We start from the raw sequence: 22,410 nt of genomic DNA, 5'->3' as shown, positions 1-22,410 counted from the left end.
TTTATGCCAGGGGCCCATCCCCAGAGATGTTGATTCAGTTTGTCCAGGCATGGCCTGGACACCAGCCTCCCAGGTGATCCTGATTCACAGCCCCAGAGCTCTCCACAACAACCCCACTCTTACTGTTCCCAGTCGACAGATGAGGGAACAGAGGCACAGAGAAGTTAAATAACTTGCCTGAGGGCACACAGCTATCAGGTCCTAGAACTGGCGATTTTAAGATATGAACCTTGGGCTTCCCTGGTGGCGCAGTGATTGAGAGTCTGCCTGCCGATGCAGGGGACACGGGTTCGAGCCCCGGTCCGGGTAGATCCCACGTGCGGCGGAGTGGCTGGGCCCGTGAGCCATGGCCACTGAGCCTGCACGTCCAGAGCCTGTGCTCCGCAACGGGAGAGGCCACAGCAGTGAGAGGCCCGCGTACCGCAAAAAAAAAAAAAAAAAAAAAGATATGAACCTTAAAGGTCTGAGGCAAGGAGTTGAGTCTCCCTCTGCTCCTCTCATCTCCAGGAATGTCACTTCAACCCAAGGCTGCTCCACTCCAGGGAGCACACCTTGACTGTCCCGGCCCTCGGTGACCTGGGGCCTGTCTGCCTCCCTATTCCCATTGCCCTGCTGCCGACTCCCACTGCTCTGAGTATCAACACTCAGCACCTGCCTTTCAGGAAGGAGCTTTGCCACCAGCGAGAGACAGTCTCTCATGGGCTTCATCTTCTGAGCAGATCTGGGAGGGAACTGGACTGCCACTGCTCTCATTTTGGCCAGCCTGACATATGTTCCAAACTAGAGAAGGATCTCCAAGCAGCACGGTATTAGGGAGAAAGATTCAGCCAGGTCTGGCTTCAAATCCCAGTTCAGCATTTAAAAGCTGTGCAACTTTGAACAAGACGCTTCATCTCTCTGAGCCTTGGTGTCTACATCCATAACACAGGAATAAGGCCACCTACTTCAGGAAAGACTTTTGAGAATGACTTGAGATAACAGACGTAAAATACTAGGCAGAGGGCCTAGCAAAGCATACATTCAACACAGCGGTTGCTGTTACTGCAATTATCGTCAATGATATTAGTCTTCTTTTCTTTCCCCTGAACTGTTGTCTATAATTGCCAGGAAAGATAGGTTTGTGCAATTTTCCCTCTGGGTCTCAGTTTTCTCACCTGCAAAATGGGGTGAAATGACCTCCTTCAGCTTAGTTGCAGTGAGGGTCAAATGTGGTTCTGCATGTGAAAATGCTTTGTTAAGCATAGCCTGCTCAGGTGTAAGGAGCAGCTAACATGGAAAGAGAGCTCCAAACAGGTGTAGGGGCCTGAGAGGGCTGTTTTTCTCAGATTAGTGAGGTTTGAACATGCTGAAATGCTATAATGTGGCCAGCGGAACTTCATAAGCAGAATTTCCTGTCCCAGCCTGGGAATGGCTTGAATAAAATGGGGCTGACCAAGAGGAGCTGGAACCTGGAAATTGGTTTAGCATTCCCACTCCATCCCCTCCTGACCCCAGGGCAGGATGCTACGGTCAGGCTAACTGCAGCTGCTGGAAGAAACAACTAAACAATAATAATAATGGTCCATGTTCACTGTAGTGGGTTGAATGATGGCCTCTAAAATGATAGGTCCATATCTTAATCCCTGGAGCCTGTGAACGTGACCTTATTTAGAAGAAACATCTTTTGAAGATATAATTAAGGATCCTGAGATGAAGACACCATCCTGGATTATACAGGTGGGCCTTAAGTCCAATGACAAGTGTCCTTATAAGACACAGGGGAGATTTGACAGAAGAGAAGGTGACATGATTATGAGGCAGAAATTGGAGTGATGTAGTCATGAATCAAGGAATACTGAAAGCCCCCAGAGCTGGAAGAGGCAAAGAAAGATTCTCCCCTAGAGCCTCCACCGGGATTGCAGCCTTGCCAACACCTTGACATTGGACTTCGGGTCTCCAGAACTTTACCAGTTTGTGGTAATTTGTTAGAGCAGGCAAAAAACTTAATACATTCATTGAACACTTACTGTATGCCAAGTCCTATTATAAGTGTGGTGCCTGGACTGAGTCATTTCATACTCACAATAACCCAGTGAGGAAGGTATTATTACCTGTATTTTATACATGAAGAGATTGAGATGCAGAGGGATGAGGTCATACAGGTAGTAAGTGGCAGAGACAAGATGTGGACCCAGCCTGGGTCCATTCTCTATGGACACAGGGTTAGGCAGGGCCCTAGCTGCGATGGGGCTTCCCTCAGATCACAGCACAGCCACAGCAAACGAGCTGCCTCCCAGACAGGCTGATGGGAGGCCGAGTCCCCTGAGTGACTAGATTCCACTGATTGACAACAGGGAGAGGCAGCCACGTGGTCCCAGCTGGGGGAAGGAGGTTGGTGATCTGTGGGATGCAGAGAGGCTTGGGAGGTCCAGCCCAGGGGGCCTGGGCATGTCTGCGAGGGTTCTACAGCCGGTAGGAAGCTTGTGGCCTCCAAGGGAGCTGCTCACCAGAGAAAGCCTGTCCCAAGCCGGAGGAGGCCACGCTTCCAGGAGGGGGAACAATAGCTACTTCCCTTGCCTCCTCACCTTCCCCTTGCCCTTCCCTGAGGGAAGTCCTCTCCAGCCACACTGGGAAGCTGGGCCTCAGGGTTGATTTTTTTCTAAATGCTTGCAAATGGATCACCCCATCTTGCCAAGAAACCCTCCTTTGGTAAGTTTCCCAGGAAGCTCCAATTCCTCACTTCTATGTTATTATCTGTTTATTTGCCTATGTTTCCCACCAGCCTGTGAGCCCTTCGGGGGTCAGGCATCATCTGTTTCATGTTTATATCTCCCAACTTCACCCTCACCCGTCTAGCACAGGGCTTGCCTGAGTTAGGCAAAAAGTGAGCATTGATGGAGGAATGAATGAACGAATCATGCACACATGAGTGAATGAATGAGCTTAATGGATTCTGGAGAAGAGTGACCGTATGCCTGTCTTACCATATGACATTTATTGTCCTCAATACACACAATCAATACAGTCTTTTTCAGCAATTACAAAGAACTCTAATGAATGCCAGCTGTTTGTCCCAGTGGTCCCACCAGCACCATTTAGGTCAATATGCACTTAACAGCCTAGCTCTCATCTGATCCAACTGTTGAAGTATAATATAATATTAATAGCCAAACAGAGGCCTGATGTTAACTTTTCTGAGGGCTGCGATCTTCCATCCTTCTGGCTGACACTTAAGCAAGAGGGTGCAGAATGACCAGCCTTCTGAAAAATGCCTGCCTTGGCTCTCACCCACCAAACTGAGCTGGGAGTGCTGATCTAAAACACACTGGCCTCTTACACTTCAGAGTGCATTACAGCTGCCTCTCCGGAACAAGGGTCCGGGTAGGGATTGTGGACAACGTACACTTCCCCTTCTCGTGATATACTATTAGGTGCTTGAGGTTTGGCTGGAGACCTCAGAGAGGCTGCTTGTCTCCTATCTGGGGGCTAGAGCATAAGCTGGGGCCACTGGGCAAGATGGGGTAGGACAGGCCAGCCCTTGAGGTCCTGGGAGAAGAAGGGTAAGATTCCTGCTCCTTCCTGCATCCCCCCCACCCCCCAACCTCCAGCCCCACATTGTAAGGCATTGGGGTGGGAGGGGCATCGATGGTGGGAGGAGCTTGAAAGTAATTCTGGAGCTTTCTAAGTCTCTAAGTAAGGCATGTCCTTGGGTATTTCTTGAGTTCTTTCGCATGATTGACACCACGTGGTCCATAAAATCTCTTACAGAGTTAGAGGTGCTAACCACATGCAATTCAGTCATAATTTACATTGTGCCAGCCCTGAGAGAAATGCAGCCACAAGGGGAGGATGGATCTCGGAAAGGGAGGCAGGAGTGGACCTCCCTGTCTTTCACCCTATCCTGGTCCCAGTCCAGGGTTCTGGCATTGCCCACAACCAGCATCCAGTGGCCACACTTGTCTGGACTTGGGCCTGGGGTGTACTTTGGAAGATCAAGAAGACTCGGACTCTGGTCCCCGAGTAGCTCTCAGACTAGTAGAGAGGGCAAGACACCAACACACAGAGCCCTGATACAGGTGCCTGAACTGAAGGACAGGGCAATGGAGATGGGCCTGGAAGGCTCTGCACAGGTGAACACGGTAGAGCAAGCAGAGCATAAGCAAACCTATGGAGTTAGGAAACTGAGGGGTAAGTGGGTAGTCCCGGGGGATGGGAGCAATGGGACTCTTAGGTAACCTCCAGCATTAGCACAGAAAGGAGAGAATTATGAAGCCAGGTTAGAAGTGTGAAGCCAACATCAGCTCATTTACTCTCAGGACAATTTGATAAGGTGGGAGCAATTGCTCTCCCATTTTGCAGATAAACAGACCAAGGCTGAAGGAGATCAAGGCCACAGAGCTGGACTGATGTGGTTGGGACTCACACATGGGTCATCTGAGGTCCTTTCCAGCTCTTTCTACTCTTAATCACTTTTCCACTCGGGAGACTGGAAACAGATTAGGGAGAGCCTTGAATGTCAAGCCAAGGAGACTAAAATTTATGCAACAGGCAATGGGGTGCCTTGAAAGGTTTACTGAGGAAGGCTGCCGCTGACCATTTTAGGAGGCATCACCACTTCACCTCGAGCTGCTGCCCCGGCAGTCGGGCCCCTTCCTTTCCCTTGCCAAGCAGAGGGTGGAATTGGGTGATTTGGAATGTGGAGCGAAGGCGGTCATTTGGCAACAGCAGGAGACATATTTTCTTGCAGCCTCTCAGCACTTGTCATGTGATGCCCTGGGCAAAATCAAGCTGCCCTGGGAACAGCCCAGGGCGTCCCAACAGATGAGCTTGTATGAATTCAGCCAGGGCAGGGAAGCAGCTGGCAGAATGAGCTCACAGCTTCAGCAGGAGCTGTGAAATCTTGCCTACACTGAACAGGCTGATAGAGGCCTGGAGACTCGGGGTGACCTTCAGAGCTGGGAAGGACATCAGTCCAGTGTCCCCAAGATGAGAAAACTAAGGCCCAGACTGATGACGTGACTTGCCCAGCATATCGTGTTCCCACAGTTATCGACGATCCAGGCCACTCTCACCCACTGCCCTAAGAAGGTGAGGCACAGGGAAGTGCTTGGTACACAGTAGGCACCCAATACAGGAATGGATGCATAGTGGGGCCTGTGGTGCTCACATATAACAACTCAATGCCATGGAGTAGGGGGAAACAAACGACGTAAGAAATTTGTCCTACAGCTGTTATCAAACACACTGCTTCTTTCTACAGATTTTCCTGCTCCACTGTGCAGAGACCTGCTCTCTGCGGGATGCTGGAGCCCCATTTGGCTCTGAAATGGGATTTGAGTTTAAGGGAACAGCCAGAACAGATGGTGACCCTGAAGCCATATTTTGAAACAGGCTGACTCTTGTTTAATCTAGATGAAAGTACAGCTTGATGGCATCCAAATGTTAGCTGGAGGAAGAGCCTGTGCACCTCCAGAGTAATGGCAGAGGGAACCAGACCCTCCAAGGTGCGTACCAGGAGATGCCTCTAATTGGAGGCCTGAAACTGAGGGTGACCTCGGGGGCACCTGAGGAGGATGAGCCTCGAGCCTCGCCCAGCAGATGCAGGGGAAGGACGTGTAATTCTATGCCAGAGAGACCTGCACGCAAGGCCTCATCCACTTACTATCCTTGTGCCAGTTCCTTAACTCCTCTGAGCCTTAGTTTCGTTATCTGGACAGAGAGATGACAATACCCAGCTCTCAGGGTGGTGGTACAGGGTAATGTCAGGTGCTGAGCACATCTTATTTATCTGTCCGTTTATTCATTCATTAATTTACAAATATTCTCAAGCACCAGCCACCAGGTGCCTGGCACTGCTACTGTGGGAGATTCACGGGTGAACAGGACAGATGTGTCCCCTGCCCTCATGGCGTGTATGCTCTAGCACTGTGTTCCTGGATGGGCAGAAAAACCACCTGAGGGCTTTAGAAGACTGACTCTCGGCTCCATATCAATCAGGACCTCTGGGGGGAAGGCCTAGGCCTCCACATGTTTTAAAAGCTCCCCAGTGACGCTGTTGTACACAGGGTGCGGTTCATGGTTTCGGGGAGAGCTCTCACCCACCAAGGGCTTGTCTTCTCGGGCTCTACTCTGAGTGCCTCACACAGCCTGGGAGGTGGGACCTCCACTACCCCCTGTCCAGATAGGGAACCAACCCTCCTTCTGAGCAATCTGCCCAGGTCGCACAGCTGATAAATGGAAGAATTGGGATTTGAAGTCCAGCTGATGTTCCCAAAGCTCAGCTCTAACCATATGCTGCCAGGCACAGAAGAGACCCTCAGTGTAAGTGAATTCCTGTCCCCCGTCTTTCCTCCCACATCCCTGAGGATGGGACAGACGGACAACATGTCTACACTCAAGCAGCAGCAAAACTTGGGAATTTGAGGGTGGTGTGATGCCACCCACCTGGACATCAGAAAACCCAGTTCTAAATCCAGTTCTTCTATATTCTGGCTGTGTGACTCTCATCATGTCCCTTGTTCTCTCTGAGCCTCCATCTTCCCCTCTGTAATTTAGGAGAGCCAGAATAGAGGATCCTGAAAGTCCAACATTTTCTGGGTTCTCAAGGTCCCCGGTGGGTTTTGATGCGAGCAAGGTATTTGGGGGACCCACGGACCCTAAGAAGGGAGCTTAGGAGCCCTAGCTACCCAAGGTGCATGAATGGTGAACTGTGCTTCTCCCACAAGGAGCATGGACCACACAGGGTAGGAGGCTGCCTCCAAAGAGATTCTTAGAAACCTTGAACTTGAGTGGGACTGGCCAGTCTCCCGCATGCATATGCATGAACAGCATTTTTCACATTCCACCCAACCTTCCCATGCTCATGCACCCACACACTTATTCCTGGAAAGGTAAATGCAGATTGAGGAGGGAAGTTTCTTACAGCCACCAACACACACACATCTATTCATTCAACTAGCATTTATTCAGCACATGCTGTATGGCACCACTGTTCTAGGTGCTGGGGATCTAGCAGTGACAGACAAGTTCCTTTCCTTGTGGACCTGAAAGTTCTAGTACAAGAGCTCTGGTGAACAGTGACCTCCATCTTGTCAACAGCAAAACAACAAACATGTCAGTAGCCCCGTCCGCACACAAGTGTGTTAGGTAACTATTGATGGAGGAAACGTTTATACAAGAACGGGTTCTTGTACCCGCTACCATAATTCCAAGCCTCCCCCACGAACTGGGGACCTCAAATCTATATATAACATCGTCTCCACTAAAGCATCACCATTAGAGAGAGGGGACCCTATACCTGAGGGCCTGGGTCTGGCCAGAGCCCCCCAGAGCTTGGAAATTTAATTAAAGCCTCCTGCCCTATCTTTAAAAGCACTTAAGTTTTGCACTCCGTAATAATTGTGGGCTGTTTAACATAAAAATATTCTAAATTATTTTCCAGTTGCTACTGGACTCCCTGAGTAAAATGGATGCAGGAAATAAACAACGTGGCTTTGCACACCGCTGTCACACAGCCAAGCACCACGAGCACACCCAGTTTGAGAAGCAGGTCTCTAAAGGAGTGGCCTGGACAGGAGTGGGTAATGAATCACCCATCTCCCACCATCTCTAAAGGAATTGCTTCCCATGTGAAAACATCTAAGAACTTCCCACCCAAGTTATTCCCCCGCAAGACCTCTCTGTTCCGTGGCAAGAGAATTCTGCATGTGCTTGTGGATACACATTCTGAATACAGAGATCCAGAGAGAGAAATCAGAAGAGATAATATAAGATCTGGATGAGCCTCAGAGCTGGTCCAACCCCTTCATTTCACAGACAGGAAGAAGCTTTTCAAAGCCAAGACTAACTGGAGACTAACTGCAGAGGGCAATTCTTAGAATCCTTTTCTCGTATGACCTTTACAACCTTTCAGCCAGGCAGCTGTGATGGCCTGGGAGGCTCTGGGTGGCCAAGGTAAGACCAGAGACTCTGTTCCAGGCTCTCACTCAGCCCTGCTTCCCTATCATTCTACTGCAAGTCTCTCATACACACTTCTCTTGGGCAACACAGAGGTGGAGACCCTGTGCCCCTCCCTGAAGCCATAAACTCTCGGGTAAGTAGAGGCAAGAGCAGGGCAGGAAAGAGCACCCAGAGGCTCTCAGCCCATGGACCCTGGGCTATGAGCACTGGGCAGGACCCAAGGGGCAGTGGAAGCCCAGATGCTCACCCAGGGCCAGGCTCGGGAAAGCAGCTACTGGACAGAGGTTCTGCTTTCATGCTGGAGACCCCCCCACTTCAGCCCCGTCCCATCCTGTCCTGTCCCATCCCAGCCTCCCCTCCTTTACCAGGCTCGGAGAATTGACTGCTCAGGCCACACCAGCGGCCGCTTCCATCCTATCCTCATCCTGTTGCCTCTATCTGGAACATTCCACTCCTCTTTTAACCCACCAGCCCCACCCCCTTTCCTGGCTAAATCTATTCACACCTCAGATCTCATCTTAAATGTCACAACTTGGGGAGACTTTCCTGACACCACAGTATTAGAGTGGCCAGCCATGTGCTTTCATAGCTCCCTGCACTTTTTTTTTTTTTTTGTGGTACACGGGCCTCTCACTGTTGTGGCCTCTCCCGTTGCACAGGAGAGCACAGGCTCCGGACGCGCAGGCTCAGCGGCCATGGCTCACGGGTCCAGCTGCTCCGAAGCATGTGGGATCTTCCCGTACCGGGGCACGAACCCATGCCCCCTGCATCGGCAGGCGGACTCTCAACCACTGCGCCACCAGGGAAGCCCCTCTCCCTGCACTTCTTCATAACACTTTTTACTGTTTATAGACATTTAGGGTTTTTTTCTACAACCCTTTATTTAGTGTCTATGTCCCCCATTAGATTCTAGGCTCCATGAGGAAGGGAACCACGCTTATCTTGTTCATCATTTTATAGCCAGCATGTACCACACTGACTTGCACACAGTAAGCAGTTAATAAATATTTATTAAATAAAAGTGAGTGAACAAATGAGTGAATGAAAAACCTACCAGGCTATGACAGGCAGGATGACCATTTATACCTAGAAATTTTGGCATTAATTCTATCCAACTCACCCACCCATACTTGCAAAGTCCTTGCTTATCTCCCTGCACTGGCAGGTCAATGATTCTGAGCCCTGAAAATGAATGGCACTGCCCCGGCTCTCCCCATCCTTAGGTAGATGGGCTTGCAAGCGACTCTGATGGAAGAAACCAGGTACAAGCAATGCTGAGGGAGGCCATAGGAGGGTTTAGGAACCATGTCAGTTAGCACTGAGGTTGAACCTCGTCACCATGGCCATTACCCTTCGTTGAGGGATCATGGTGTGCCAGGCACTGTGCTAAGAGCTTTGGGGACATGACTCCATGTAGTCATCCAAAGAACTCTGAGATAAGTACTATTATCATCTCCTCTCTACAGATAAGGAAACTGAGGCTAGAAGAGGACTAGTAAATTGTCCAAGGTCACCAAACCAGCCCTGCCTGACCCCTAGCTCCAGCACTTGACCACCACGCTACAAGGCGTGCCCCTCACTTCTGTTTCACTCCCGTCAGCCAGGGGCCGGGGTAAGGTGTAGATTCTGATGCAGCAGGTCTGGGGCTGGACCGGGGAACGCTGCATTTCTAACAAGCTCCCCAGTGGTGCTGATGCTGCTGGCACAGGGACCATACTTTGAATACCAAGTCTATAAAGGAGAAAGAGGATTTCAACGGGGCAGGGAGAGTATTCCAGACTGTGGGGCAGCACTAGCAAAGGTAGGAGGAGGGAACATACTTGTAAATGCAGAGACAAGTGGAATTCAGCGTGGTTGGAAGCCAGGGCACCGTAGCTGGAGCCAGGGCACCGGGAGTGCTGGGAGGGGAGAAGATGCCTTGAGCTCCAGCCGGAGGACACTGGAATTTAAGGTGCTGTAAGGGAAAACAGGGAAGGGTTTTAAGGGCGTGTGACATAATGGGACCTGCTACTCGGGTTGCTGTGAGAAGATGCAACAGAGGACAGAGAGATGGGAGGACCTATTGGCCAGGACAGGGAGCTGCTGTGAGAGTCCCTTAGTGAGCACGACACAGGCCTGAACCCAGTGGGGCAAAGGGATGAAAGGAAGAGATTGGATGCAACAGACCTTGCAGGAGCAGAATCAGTTTCTTCGAAACAATGCTACAACACTCTTTCCAGGGGCTAAAAATTTCTCAACCAATCCATGCACTGCAGCGACTGTGCGGAGATGACAAAGCTGATGGCAGATATAAATTTAGGTGCACACAATTCCAATAAAGTCTCAAACAAAACAATTCTTAGAAACGGGGCCCACCAACCAGTTCTTCCAATCGGCCGTACAGTCTCTGTGGTGACCCAACCTCTTCCTTTCTTTGCAGATTAAGTCTCTGAGTCCAAGATCAGAAGTGACTTGGTCAAGCTTCCCATGGAGGGTCCAGACCCCAGGAATCCTACCACTAGCTTAGTGCTGTGCACCTGAGAGCACTTCCTTCAGCAGAGAAAATGAGGACATTCAGCCGTAGTTTGATAGCAGCCCACACTTGCAAATATTAAACAAGAAAAACCATTCCACTTCTTCAACTGGAAGCTCATATTCTAATAAAAGGGGAGGAGGAGACGCTGAAATGAAGCCATCTACTCTAGACAGTTAAGCCTGAAATAAAATTAGAAAATGTGTCACGTGGAAAAACTCTGCAGTGAGAAATGCTTTCTTTTTTCCCTCCCTTTTTCTTTCTGTGGGAGAGTGAGCAATTTGGCATTTTAACTAGACAGGGAAGGAGAGCAGCTGTGGTCTCCACTTTGTACCAAATACACAGAGCCACTGGGCATAGTTCTGTATCCTGACCCATGGAACAGGATGTCAGTGAAGGATGGGAACTGGACTGAGCGCTGCTGAGTTGAATCACCTCCCCCAACTGCCGCAAAGTTTGGGTGAAGTGAATTCAGATATCCTAGAATGTTCCCGCTAACAGTGCTTTTAGGATTCACCTGGTCCAACCCCTTCATTTCCCAGATAAGGAAACTGAGGCCCAAAGGCAGCCAGTGATTTGCCCAAGACAGAAGAGCAGCGGAACAGCAAAGTAGAGCCTCTCCAGGGCCTCCAGGGTACTGGGGCCCCACCATGGCTGGTGGTGACCTGAATGAATATAGCAGGCTTCCACTGGGTTATTCGTTTAACAAGCATTGACTGAGTACCTGCCAGAGCCAGACATGGGGTTAGGTGCTGGGGGTGCAGGGAGAATAATCTTAGCTTGGACTCGCAGGGTGCCCCACCCCTGACATTCCAGCCACCCTGGGGGCTGTGAGCTCTGAGATCAGGCTAAGAGGAAGGATATTCTTGGAGATGAGGCCAAAACAGCACTCTGGTAGGACTTCAGAGGGTCTCAAATGCCATGCTAAGGAGTGTTAAAATCATTTCCTATGGCTGCGTAATAAATTATTGCAAATTAAGTACTTAAAGCAACACAAATGTATTACCTTACTGTTCTGTAGGTCAGAAGTCCAACACAGACCTTGGATAAAAATTAAGCAGATCATGCTCCTTTCTGGAAGCTTTGAGGAAAAATTCTTTTTTTTTTTCTTTTTCTTTTTCTTTTTCCAGGTTCTAGAGGCTGCACGTATTCCTTGGCTGTGGCCCCTTCCTCCATCTTTAACACCAGCAAAGACTGGTCGAGTCCTTCTCACTTCACCTCTCTCTTCCACTTTGAAGGACGCTTGTGATTACACTGAGCCCACCTGGGTAACCCAGGAGCCACTCCCTTTTTGAAGGTTAGATGATTATCAATACTAATTCCATCTGCAACCCTAATTCCCCATTTGTCTGGTAACTTAACATATTCACAAACTCTGGGGATTAGGATGTGGACACAGTTGGAGGGCCAGTACTCTGCCTACCACAGTTGGTTAGCATAGGAAGATGACAAAAGGTTCTAAGGCAGGGAGTGATATAATAAGAGCTGGTTTTACACTGCTGCTCAAACTTTAATGTGCATGTGAATCACCAGAGAGCTTGTTAACAGGCAGATTCTGATAAATTGGGTCTGTGAGTGGGACTGGAGATTCTGCAGTTCTACTAAGTTCCCAGGTGATACTGATATTGCTGGTTGGTGGACCACACCTGAGTGGCAAGAAGCTAGAAGACTCCTGTGGCTGCAATATAGGGGGTGGGTGGAGAGAATGGAGGCCAGGAGACAGACCTGTTTTCTGAAAACAAAGACAGAACAAGCCAGGCACTAAGACTGTGCAGCTGGAAGGGGAGAAGCAGCTGGCTCACCTAACTTCAGATGGTTCTTTGTGTGACGCTGTTGAAACTGCATGAATTTAGGTGTAGTTTGTCATCAGCTTTTGGACTCTCTGTTCTACAGGACGCAATGGTTATAACTTTCCAGCAATGGAAAGGCATACCTTCACTTTTCTTTCATGAAATGTGTTCCATCCCTGACGTATCTGTTACACCCAGCCCCTGCTCCCACCTGCTTTGGCCCCTCCACCATTAGCACCATCGTCATCATCATCACCAATCATCACAGTGAATGGCTGGGGGTGGTCTTCCAGCAGAGCTGGAGGCTCACACAGACTCTGCTATGGTCCAGGGTTCCTAATGCTAGGTTTTCACTAAGGTCTCCACAGTCCCAGGCTTTGAATATTCATTCCTGAATGTATTCAAACACTCATGTGTCCATTTGGTGCCACATCAGATGCTGAGGAAACACGGATAAATAACATAGGGTTTCTGCCCTCAAGGAACTCACAGAGATGTGGGAGCAGGAAGGAAAGAGGTACAGAACTGGTCAACAATTACAGGCCCCATGCTTCCCTTATTACTCCTCATAGTAGGAATTATTGTCCCAATTTACAGATAAGGAAAACATGGATAAGAGAAGTCACTGGCCCCGGGTCACTCAACAGAGCTGAGATCTGAACCCAGGACGTGGGTTCTGGGGTCCAGTGGCAGCTCTGCCTCTCACCTGTGTTGCGACCACGGACAGGACCTTCCCTTTCTGGGACTCAGGATTGTCACTTTTGAAAGGAAGCCACTGGACTGCATTGCTTGTTCTCAACCCTGGCTGCACTTTAGAATCACACCAAGAGTTTTTGAAACCTGCCCAAGACTGGACCCCAGGCATATTAAGAATCCTGGATGCGGGGAGGACTGGGCTTCAGATTCCTCTTGAATCCCCGAGGTGATTCTAAGGTGCAGCCAGGGTTGAGAACCACCAAGGTCCTTGTGACCTGAGCTCTTGCATTCTAATTTCCTGAAAAAGCCTATTCTCCTCTAGCCCTACCACAAGGCTCGTGCCAAATGGATGAATGAATGGTAGGGGCGAGGGAGGAATCCCCAACTGCATTTAACTAAGGGCAATTTGGAGCAGTAATGCTGGCACTGTCCCTTGCGCTGTTGTCATTTTCTCCTTTCAGTTAGAAAAATAGCAACAGTGGACAAAGGTGCGGTACGTTAGGTAGGTATTCTCTTATGCTGTTGCAGGGAGTATAAATTACTATGCCTTTCCAAAAAAAATGCAAAAAAAAAGGGCAAGCACTAGACCCAACAGTTTCTTTTAGGAATTTGTGCTAGGAAATAGTCACAGGAATGGTCAAGTACAGAGCTACAAGAATAGGGTCATCACAATAGTGTTTATGGACGTAAACAATTGGAAACAGCCTAAAGGCCTAAAAGAGGCCTAGTTTAATTATGGGACATCCACATAATGAAATACTATTTCGATTACAAAGGATTTAGGGAAGAATATTCAATGTTCCAGAGGAAGTATCTAGATAATTGTTAAGGAAAAAAATGCCAAGCAACAAAATACAGTGTACAGAATGATCTATTCGCATTATAACATATGTGCATATTTAGGCACAGAAGATAAACTTGAAAAACAGTCCACCAAATGTTAGCAGGATTTATCTCTGAGTCATGTGAAAATATGCGACTTTTTTAAACTCCTTTTTTTTTCAACCTAGATTTTTACAATGACTATTATTTTTATTATCAAAATATTTTAATGTTATTGAAAAATATAAATCTCTTCTTTCAAAGCTTGCTTACCTCCCTCTGCCTCCTCCACCTTCTGGTGGAAATGGACATCCCTACTTTAGTGTTGAAGAGGCTTGCTTGCACCCTCATTAGGACACTTAGGACAAGGTCCACAGCATTCAAGCCAGCTGCTGCACACTGGTCCCTACTACTAGATTGTGAGTCCTTCCAGGATGGGCACTGGGTCCAGTGGGGCTCTTTAGTCACTCTGCCACCTATCCCAGTGGGCCTCAGAGAGGGCAGGCAGCCAGGAGATATGGGAGGAAGACAGAAATCTATAGTAGTAGCCAAAACACAGAACAGGGCAGACAGTTTTGAGGACTTCAGCAGACGTTTGCTTTGGGAGGAGACTAGTTGCAAAGACCTCTTGGTGGTGGAGGGGGCTTTTAATCTGGGCCTCATTTGAGTCCCTCAGTGATAGGAGGGGTGACTCCCAGACAGACCTAAGGTAGGGCTGCTCTCTGCAAGCCAGACTCTAGCCAAGCTCCCCAAACCAAAAAAGGGGCTGCCCTAACACCTGAAGTCAAGGGTCCTGCTCACTTAAGAGAGATATGAGGGCCCTCAGAACTGTTTTCTGCCCTGTCCAGTTCTTCAAGTCATCCATGGCATGCAACAAGTGTGAAATGAATTGGACTGGATAAAGTTGGGTTGGGATGGATTACACTGGATTAGGTTGGGTTGGGTTGGGTTGGGTTGAGTTGATTCTGATTGGAGATAAGGGGTGGGTTGCACTCAATAGGTGACCTAGGCCTCATTCTTGCCTCATTAGATCTTGCCCAGGAAGAGGTCTGGGGTTTCTCCAGGTTCTGCTCTAACCCTAGACTTTTTTCTCTTGAATTGGGGTAGTGGAGGAAGGTGGTCAGTCAGCAAACTGGGCCTCTCCAACACCTCTGACCCATCTCAGCTCCCTGGGCTCTGTGTCGACAGCAATAGCTCAGGCCCCACAGCCGCTCCTCCGACTTTGAAGCCTTAGTTGCTCATCTGTTCTCCTTACTGCATATTAATGTCTTAAATTGAATCTTATTGTTAAGATTGCCTTGCTTTTTATAACCCTCACCTGCCCACCACCACTATGACACTCTCAGTATCCAATCATATCATGAGAAAATTATGTGATAAATCAGTCTATGCTAAGGAATTCATAGCTTAATGGAGGAAGCAGGGGTAACTTCCCTTACCAGATTTTAAAACACGTCACAAAGCAACAATTATCAAGACCATGTGGGATTTTTAAAAAACAACACATACGCACAAGAAAGCAACCAATAGTATGTATAAAGATTCCACAAAAAAAAATTTATTATTAAAAGAATAATTTTATATGATAACCAGAAGCAATACTAGGATGGAGGAATAGTTTACATTTTAATTAGTATTTCAGGGAATCCTAGGTACCACTTTGGAAGAGAACTGACCTCAGAATACACTCTATGGAATCTATTTAATCAATGGTTCATTTTAAATGGATCAAGTTGTAGACACTCAAAGAAAACTCGAAAATAAGCTCATATATTTAGCTAGCACAAAAAGATAAACATGCAGCTTTTGACAAAATAGAGGCTTTCAGGAATAAGATGAGTGGGATAAGCTAGAAAATAAATTGTTTACACAAATAGATGTAATGAAAAAAAAAGATAAAGAGCAAAGTAACATTAGTGTAAATTCCAGCCTAACCAGTTATTAAAGTCATTAAAGAAAAGAAAACTAAAAGCCCAATAACGTGCCCTGATTACTCAGCCATGGCCACTCCACAGCTGGCAGAGCCATGGAAGACTCAGGATGACTTAGACACTGCAGAGGACATGATAAATCGGTACATTCTCTCTAGACCACAGTCTGGACCTGCCCATTCATTCCCTCTTTGATTCATTGAAAGAGTTTGGGGAGTGTCCACTCTGTGCCAGGCCCTCTAGGTTCTGGGGTTCAGAGTCGGGCAAGGCCCAGTCCCCACCTCACAGAACTTCCTGTGTAGCGGTGGGGGCAGACAAGTAATGCATGATCATGGTCCAGTCTGGGAAGCCCTGTGACTGAGAGATGGTGATATACAGTGTTAGCCCAGAGGAGAGACACTCAACATGTCTGGTAGAATAGAAGGACTTCCCAGAGAGGAATCTTAAAGGATGAATGAGGGGTTGCCAGGTGAAAAAGGGGAAAGGCATTCTCAAGAAGGGACTGGCCCACGCAAAGACACAGAGGTGGGACAGTGAATATCTCATCCAGAAACCTGCCAGCTGGTGTGAGCCCAAGTCAAGAGGGACATCATGTGAGTAGAGAACAGGAGGTAGGCAGAGGCCAGACCACAAGGGGTACTTGGGGGCAAGGAGCATGACTCCATCCTAGGTACGTGGAGAACCCAGAGAGAGCAATTAAACTAAGGAGTGGCATGATTCAATTTGTATCTCAGAAAGATCCATCTAAATAGATAATAAGAACTATCCAACTAGTTCTGTTATTTGATGGGCAAATCTGTTTGAGGGGATCTAGTCAAAGGAAATAATCCCAAAAGAAAACAAAGGCCATTTGTCTGAAGATGTTCCCAGCAGCACTATTTATCATAATGACAAAATGGCCAAGCTCCACGTGGCCAATTCTGGATGAATGAGTGATGATTCACACCCTCAAGGTGCTCTCATAGGAAGGAGAGAGAAATAAACATACTGTCAGTACAGGGGGGACAGTGGCTGGTGCCTGGAGAGACAGGTGAAGGGCTGTGGCGGTTTAGTGATGAGAAAGCTTAGCTGGGGAGATCCAGGGAAGGCGCCCTGGAAGAGGTGCCGTTTAAGCTGGGAGGTAGAATTAGGCCCTAAAGAGAAACAAGGCGAGGGAGTGTATTTTAGACAAGGAGATTCATCACACCTTGTGCAAAGTCAAGGAGACTGCAAAATCCCAAATATACATGGGGAGCTGTGTGTGGTTCAGTGTGCCAGGGGTTTTCAGCCTTAACTCTGCTGTAAAACATATAATGGCAGGACATTATGCCACCACAGGCATTCCTAACTTTAGAGAAAACCAGAAATTTAGCCAGTAATTAAAACACTACAATCATTCATATTCATCACAACTTCTAATGGTATGTGAGCAACATGAGCTCATTACAGGCTGGGGCACAGTTAAGGTGGGAGGCCAGTGATGTAAAATCTTAGGTGTGACTCTTTTTTTTTTTTTTTTCAGTATGCGGGCCTCTCACTGTTGTGGCCTCTCCTGTTGCAGAGCACAGGCTCCGGACGCGCAGGCTCAGCGGCCAGGGCTCACGGACCCAGCCGCTCCGCGGCATGTGGGATCTTCCCGGACCGGGGCACGAACCCGTGTCCCCTGCATCGGCAGGTGGACTCTCAACCACTGCGCCACCAGGGAAGCCCTTAGGTGTGACTCTTACCCCCTTCTCTCTCACTCAGGAAAGCACATCAGCTGGCCACCAGCAAGAATGAGATGATTAGAGGGTAAACCTGAACGTGCCCTGACTGGTATTCAGAGTTTCCCCCAAATGGCCAAGAAGCACATGAAGAGATGCTCAACATCATTGGTTATTCAGGAAATACAAATCAAAACCACAGTGAGGGCTCTCACTGTGAAAGGCCCGTGTACTGCAAAAAAAAAAAAAAAAAAAAAAAAAAAAAAACCACAGTGAGATACCACTTCATACCCACTAAGATGGCTGTAATCTGAAAAGTAGAAAATAACAAGTGTTGCCAAGGACATGAAAAAATTGGAACCCTTGTACACTGCTGGTGGGAATGTGAAATGGTTCAGCCACTGTGGAGAATAGTTTAGGAGCTCCCCACAATTTAAGCATGGAATTATGATATAATCCCGCAATTCCACTGCTAGGTATACAACTGAAATAATTGAAAACAAGTACTCAAATCCATGTACCCAAATGTCATAAAAGCACTAATCATAATAGCCCAAAGGAGGAAACAGCCCAAAAGTCTCCATCAATGGAAGAATGGATAAATAAATTGCGGTAAACAATGGACTATTATTTGGCCATAAAAAAGTGAAGTCCTAATACATGCTCCAACATGGATGAACCTCAAAAACATTATGCTAAGTGAAAGAAATCAGATGCAAAAGGTCATATATTGTATGATTCCATTTATATGAAATATCCAAGACAGGCAAATCCATAGAGACAGAAAGCAGTTTCGTGGTTGCCATGGGCTGGTGGAGTGGGGATGGGGGGAATGGGGAGGGACTGCTTGATGGGAATGAGGTTTTCTTTGGAGTGATGAAAAGGTTTTGGAACTAGAGATGATGGCTGCACAACATTGAAAATGTACTAAATGCCACTGAATTGTCATTATGAAAATGGCTAGTTTTATGTTACATGAATTTCACCTCGATTTAAAAAAGTAAATCAAGATATCCAAATGCCCAATACATATACGAAAAGGTAATCGACTTAATAATCAGGAAAACATACATTAAGACAACAGTAAGATTCTAACGTGCGCCCATTAGAACTGCTGGAGTTAAGCCCACTGACAACACCAAGTGCTGGTGAGGAGGCGAAGAAACAGAGGCTCTCCTACCAGCTTGACGGCCGTGAGCCCTGGCACAACCATAGTGGAAGCCGTGCTGCTATTGTTCATTTTGGAGGACCTGCCTACCCTGTCAGCCAGCACCGCAATTCCACGTGTACAACCAACGGAAATGTGTGCACATGTGCACAAAGAGACGTGGACAAACAGCATGTCAGAGACACGCTACAATATTAGCCCCAAATGGAAACCACCCAAATGTCATTGGGAAAAAATGGATAAATAATGGACAGTAAATTAATACAGTGGGATACTGTACAGAAAGCAAGATGAATTAATACAGTGAAATGCAACAGCATAAATGAATCTCAAAACTTAATATTCAGGGAAAGAAGCCAGACACCAAAGGAGACACCCCACATGTATAAAGCTCAAAAAAAAAAAAGAAAAACTGAACTTCAGAATTTGGGGATCCATGCTTAGGTACTAACGTTATTTTCTAAAAGGAAGGAAGGAATCACCATAAAAGTCAAGGGGATGGTTACCTCTGAGGGGAGGGAGGGAATAATCACAGCCAAGGGGCACAGGAGAGCTTCTGGGGGCTATTCCATTTCTTGACCCACTTACATGAAAGTTTGCTTTGTGAGAAATCATGGGACTGTATTTTTGTGTGCACTTTTTTGAACAGATGTTATATTTCACAATAAAACAGTTTAAAGAAAAGTAGATCATTTGCACATATTAACATTTTGTAATCAGGAGCAAATTAGTTATGACACCACTGCCCCTGTCTCACAACAACTTCCTTATCTTCTAAAAGAGCAGGCATTCCAGTGACACTGTAACTTTACCAGCTCAGCCCTCACCCACTAGGGGCACAAGGATTGATGCGAGGGACAAGGGGCCAACTGACAAGGGTGTCTTTAAACAGGGTGAGCCAGAAAACCCTCAGGAGCTGAGAAGCCTGGGGTCTCTGGACCACGTTTCCTCATCTGAAGCACAGTCCCAGTACCCAGCTCCTGGAGTGATTGTGATGATTGGGTGAATGAAGGATGAACATATCACACATATGAAGTGGTTTACAAGTGTCAGCCTTATTAAACTTCATGCCAGATTTAGTTTGCAGGAGGATATTTCAGGTCTAGGAAGACTCTCCCCTCGAGGGACACTGAATATCCATCAATCACCCATCAGTAATGGGTATTCCTAACTTTAGAGAAAACCAAAAATCTATCCAGTAATTAGAACACTACAATCATTCATTCTTCTCCTGAGGGTTTCCTGGCACTCCCTTTTTACATTAAGGATAGGCACAGGACTTCCTCTGTGTTAGAAAAACAGCCCTGACCTGGCATCCAGAGAGCCAGCCTGCAAACGCAGGAGGAGAAAGAAACACCAAATTTTCTTTCCCCAGACCTTCTTCATTTTGGGGGTGGGGTTGCAGCAGAGTTCACAAAGACCACAGAACCTGAAGCTGCCCTCTGCCGCTGAGTTGGCAGTACCTTATATTACATGCAAAACTGCAACGTTCTGACACGGGCCATGGTGCTGAGAAGCCAAAACTGTGCTCCAGCTGCCCTTTGGTCTGCAAGAAATGCCAGGCTGGATGCTCTGGCAGGAAAAGTTGTCATTGGGTTTGAGTCTTGCTCCCAAGGAGGCAAGGATCTGGACTGTCCCAGGCTTCCTTCAGCACACAAAGAGTTAACCATGGCCACCCAACAGTCCTCAGTTTCCTTCACAGAGACAGAGGTTGTGTCCATTCCCCCCCGCACCCCAGACCCTGTCTCCCAGCACACTTATTCTATGGAGACTGTGTACTAATCTCCTCAATCCAAAAGCAGTCCGAGGCTACTATTTGGAGAGTGGTAGCTCTCCTGCAAAACTGCATGGAGAAAGGGCTGAGCAGGGAAGGACCAGAGTCTAGAGACCTTGGCGCCCAAGCCCTGCCTTTTGCACAGGCCAGTTCCTAAGCCTCTCTCACCCTGAGTGTCCTCTTCTGTAAAAATGCCTGCATTGCTTTCCAACACAGCTATTGCAAGGATCAACCTGTAGTTTCGATCACTTATTTTGTACCCAGTATGTGCCATGGTGTGGAAAGCATATTATTTCTAATATCTCTTTTAATCTTCACAGCATTCCTAGGAGGAAAGGTCATCTAAGTATTCCCCTTTTTCAGATGGGGAAACTGAGGCAAAGAGTGGTGAAATTCATTGTATAATGGCACCTAACACAGCCACAATTCAAGCCCAGGAAGCCTGAACACACTTTAACTCAAAACTGTTTTAACTCAGACTCCACTAGTCATACAACCGCCTCTGGGTCCTGGTGGGGAAAGTGAGGCCTGGGAACAGAAGGTACCAGATCCCCTGGTCCCCAGTCCATAGCTCTTCCCATCACACATGGAGCTACTGCCCACGATGGATGGGACTCTCCAGATAACTCAGGGCTAAGTTAGGCATCAGGGCAATTCAGTACCGTTATTTCTTGCGCGGCAAAGCGCCAGGTGTCTCAGCTGGCGGTCGTGCTTCCGCACCTGTGTACAGAGAGGGCACCAGCTCTGCCCTTACAATGAATCAGCCAGCACGCGCGACCTGAGCGCGGGCCCTGGGTGAGCTGGAGCTAACTGTCCCCGCGGAGCCGCTGGCGCTGTCACTGGGCTTCCAAAGTCCCCCTCTGCAAGATTGGAAGGGCCGCGCCTAGCTGAGACACCTCGGGTGCCCGGACAGCGCTCCACCCGCTCCGGCCGCTCAGAGACTCCCATTCGCCCCTCGAACCCCCGGCAGCGCCCGGGGAAGCCGTGGCAGAACCACCCGTGCGCACCGAGAGGCGAGGACTCCCTTTTATGTCCAGGAATGAGGCGCGGACCGCAGCCGCGCCCGCAGCCAAAACCAACTTCCCCCGGGTGCGGAGGTAGCCGGTGCCACCCTCGGGCCGGGCCGCTTACCTGTCGCGGAGCGGGTCCGGGTGACAGCGGGGAGAAGCGCGGAGATGGAAAGCAGCCACAGCAGGCGCCAACACTGCGTGTCCCTCCTGCGAGAAGTGGCGGAGGGAGAGAAGGTGAGGCGGCCGGGAGGGGCCGGGGGGAGCCGGGGCGCGGGGCAGCGAGTCCTACCTTTGCGCCATCCCGCAGTTCCGCGAGCCCCTGAGGGAACCGGGCCGCCGAGCTCCACGGACGGCGACGGGCTCTGCGCGCGGGCCGCTCGCCCTTCCTGCCGGGAACAAAGGCGGCGCTGGGCAGGGGCAGCGGCAGCGGCAGCGGCGGGCAGGATCCGGCCCGCGCCCTGAGTCACCCGCGCTCTGAAACCCGACTCTGCCGCGCCCTGCGGTCCCCCGTGCGCCGCGCCGTGCCCCACCTCGGGCAGTGCCGCAGCGGCGCACTCACGTCCCGTGGCTCCTGGCTGCGCTGACCGCCTCCCCACGCCCCTTACCCCCTCGACAGATGCGCGCCCCCCAGCCGTGGCTTTCCACCCGGGCGGCCTTGTGTAACCGAGAAAAGCCCCGCGCCCGCGCTCTTGTGGGTCAGCGGGCAGCTCCCTCCGGCCCTCACGTCTGTCCCTGTCCGGGCTGCCCCGAAGACAAAGCACTCTCTTTACGGGCCAATGAAATCCTCTCACCAGCCCAGGAAGGCTGGAATCGCTCTGATTTCCCTAAATGACAACGAAGAAACTGAGGCTCAGAGAGACGCAGTGAATGTCCCAAGTTCACACAGCTGGACTGGGCTCCTGACTGCTGTGCCCCGCCCTGCGCGCCTGACACACAACCCCCTTGAATGCCCAGGAGTGGCCCCCTTGGGGCGGTATAAGTGATTCATGTAAATAAACGCAGCAAAGAGAACCCTAATAAAAATTTTAAATTTATCTACTATTGCAAGGTTTTCCTCTTTATACCTTGCCGGCACCACCATCCTCCA

At 48.9% G+C, this 22,410-nt stretch overlaps 1 protein-coding gene across 3 annotated transcripts in view; it reads right to left on the bottom strand.

Annotated features, from left to right (window-relative positions):
- COL15A1 (collagen type XV alpha 1 chain) overlaps positions 1 to 22,007 on the bottom strand; it is a 101,354-nt gene extending 79,347 nt beyond the window's left edge. The window contains exons 1-3 of one of the 3 annotated variants that reach the window (XM_081237414.1): positions 21,929 to 22,007; positions 21,613 to 21,709; positions 21,445 to 21,530 (exon numbers count right to left, since the gene is read on the bottom strand). In XM_081237414.1, coding sequence (XP_081093540.1) covers positions 21,445 to 21,530; positions 21,613 to 21,623 — 97 coding nt within the window. In that variant the 5' untranslated portion in view covers positions 21,624 to 21,709; positions 21,929 to 22,007. The other 2 variants (XM_081237412.1, XM_081237413.1) reach the window with 2 other exon arrangements.
- Positions 22,008 to 22,410: the final 403 nt, after the last annotated feature.

This window comes from Mesoplodon bidens (assembly GCF_964165515.1).
Source record: "Mesoplodon bidens genome assembly, chromosome: 6".
Taxonomy (NCBI): Eukaryota; Metazoa; Chordata; class Mammalia; order Artiodactyla; family Ziphiidae; genus Mesoplodon; species Mesoplodon bidens.
This window is presented reverse-complemented; position numbering and strand designations above follow the sequence as displayed.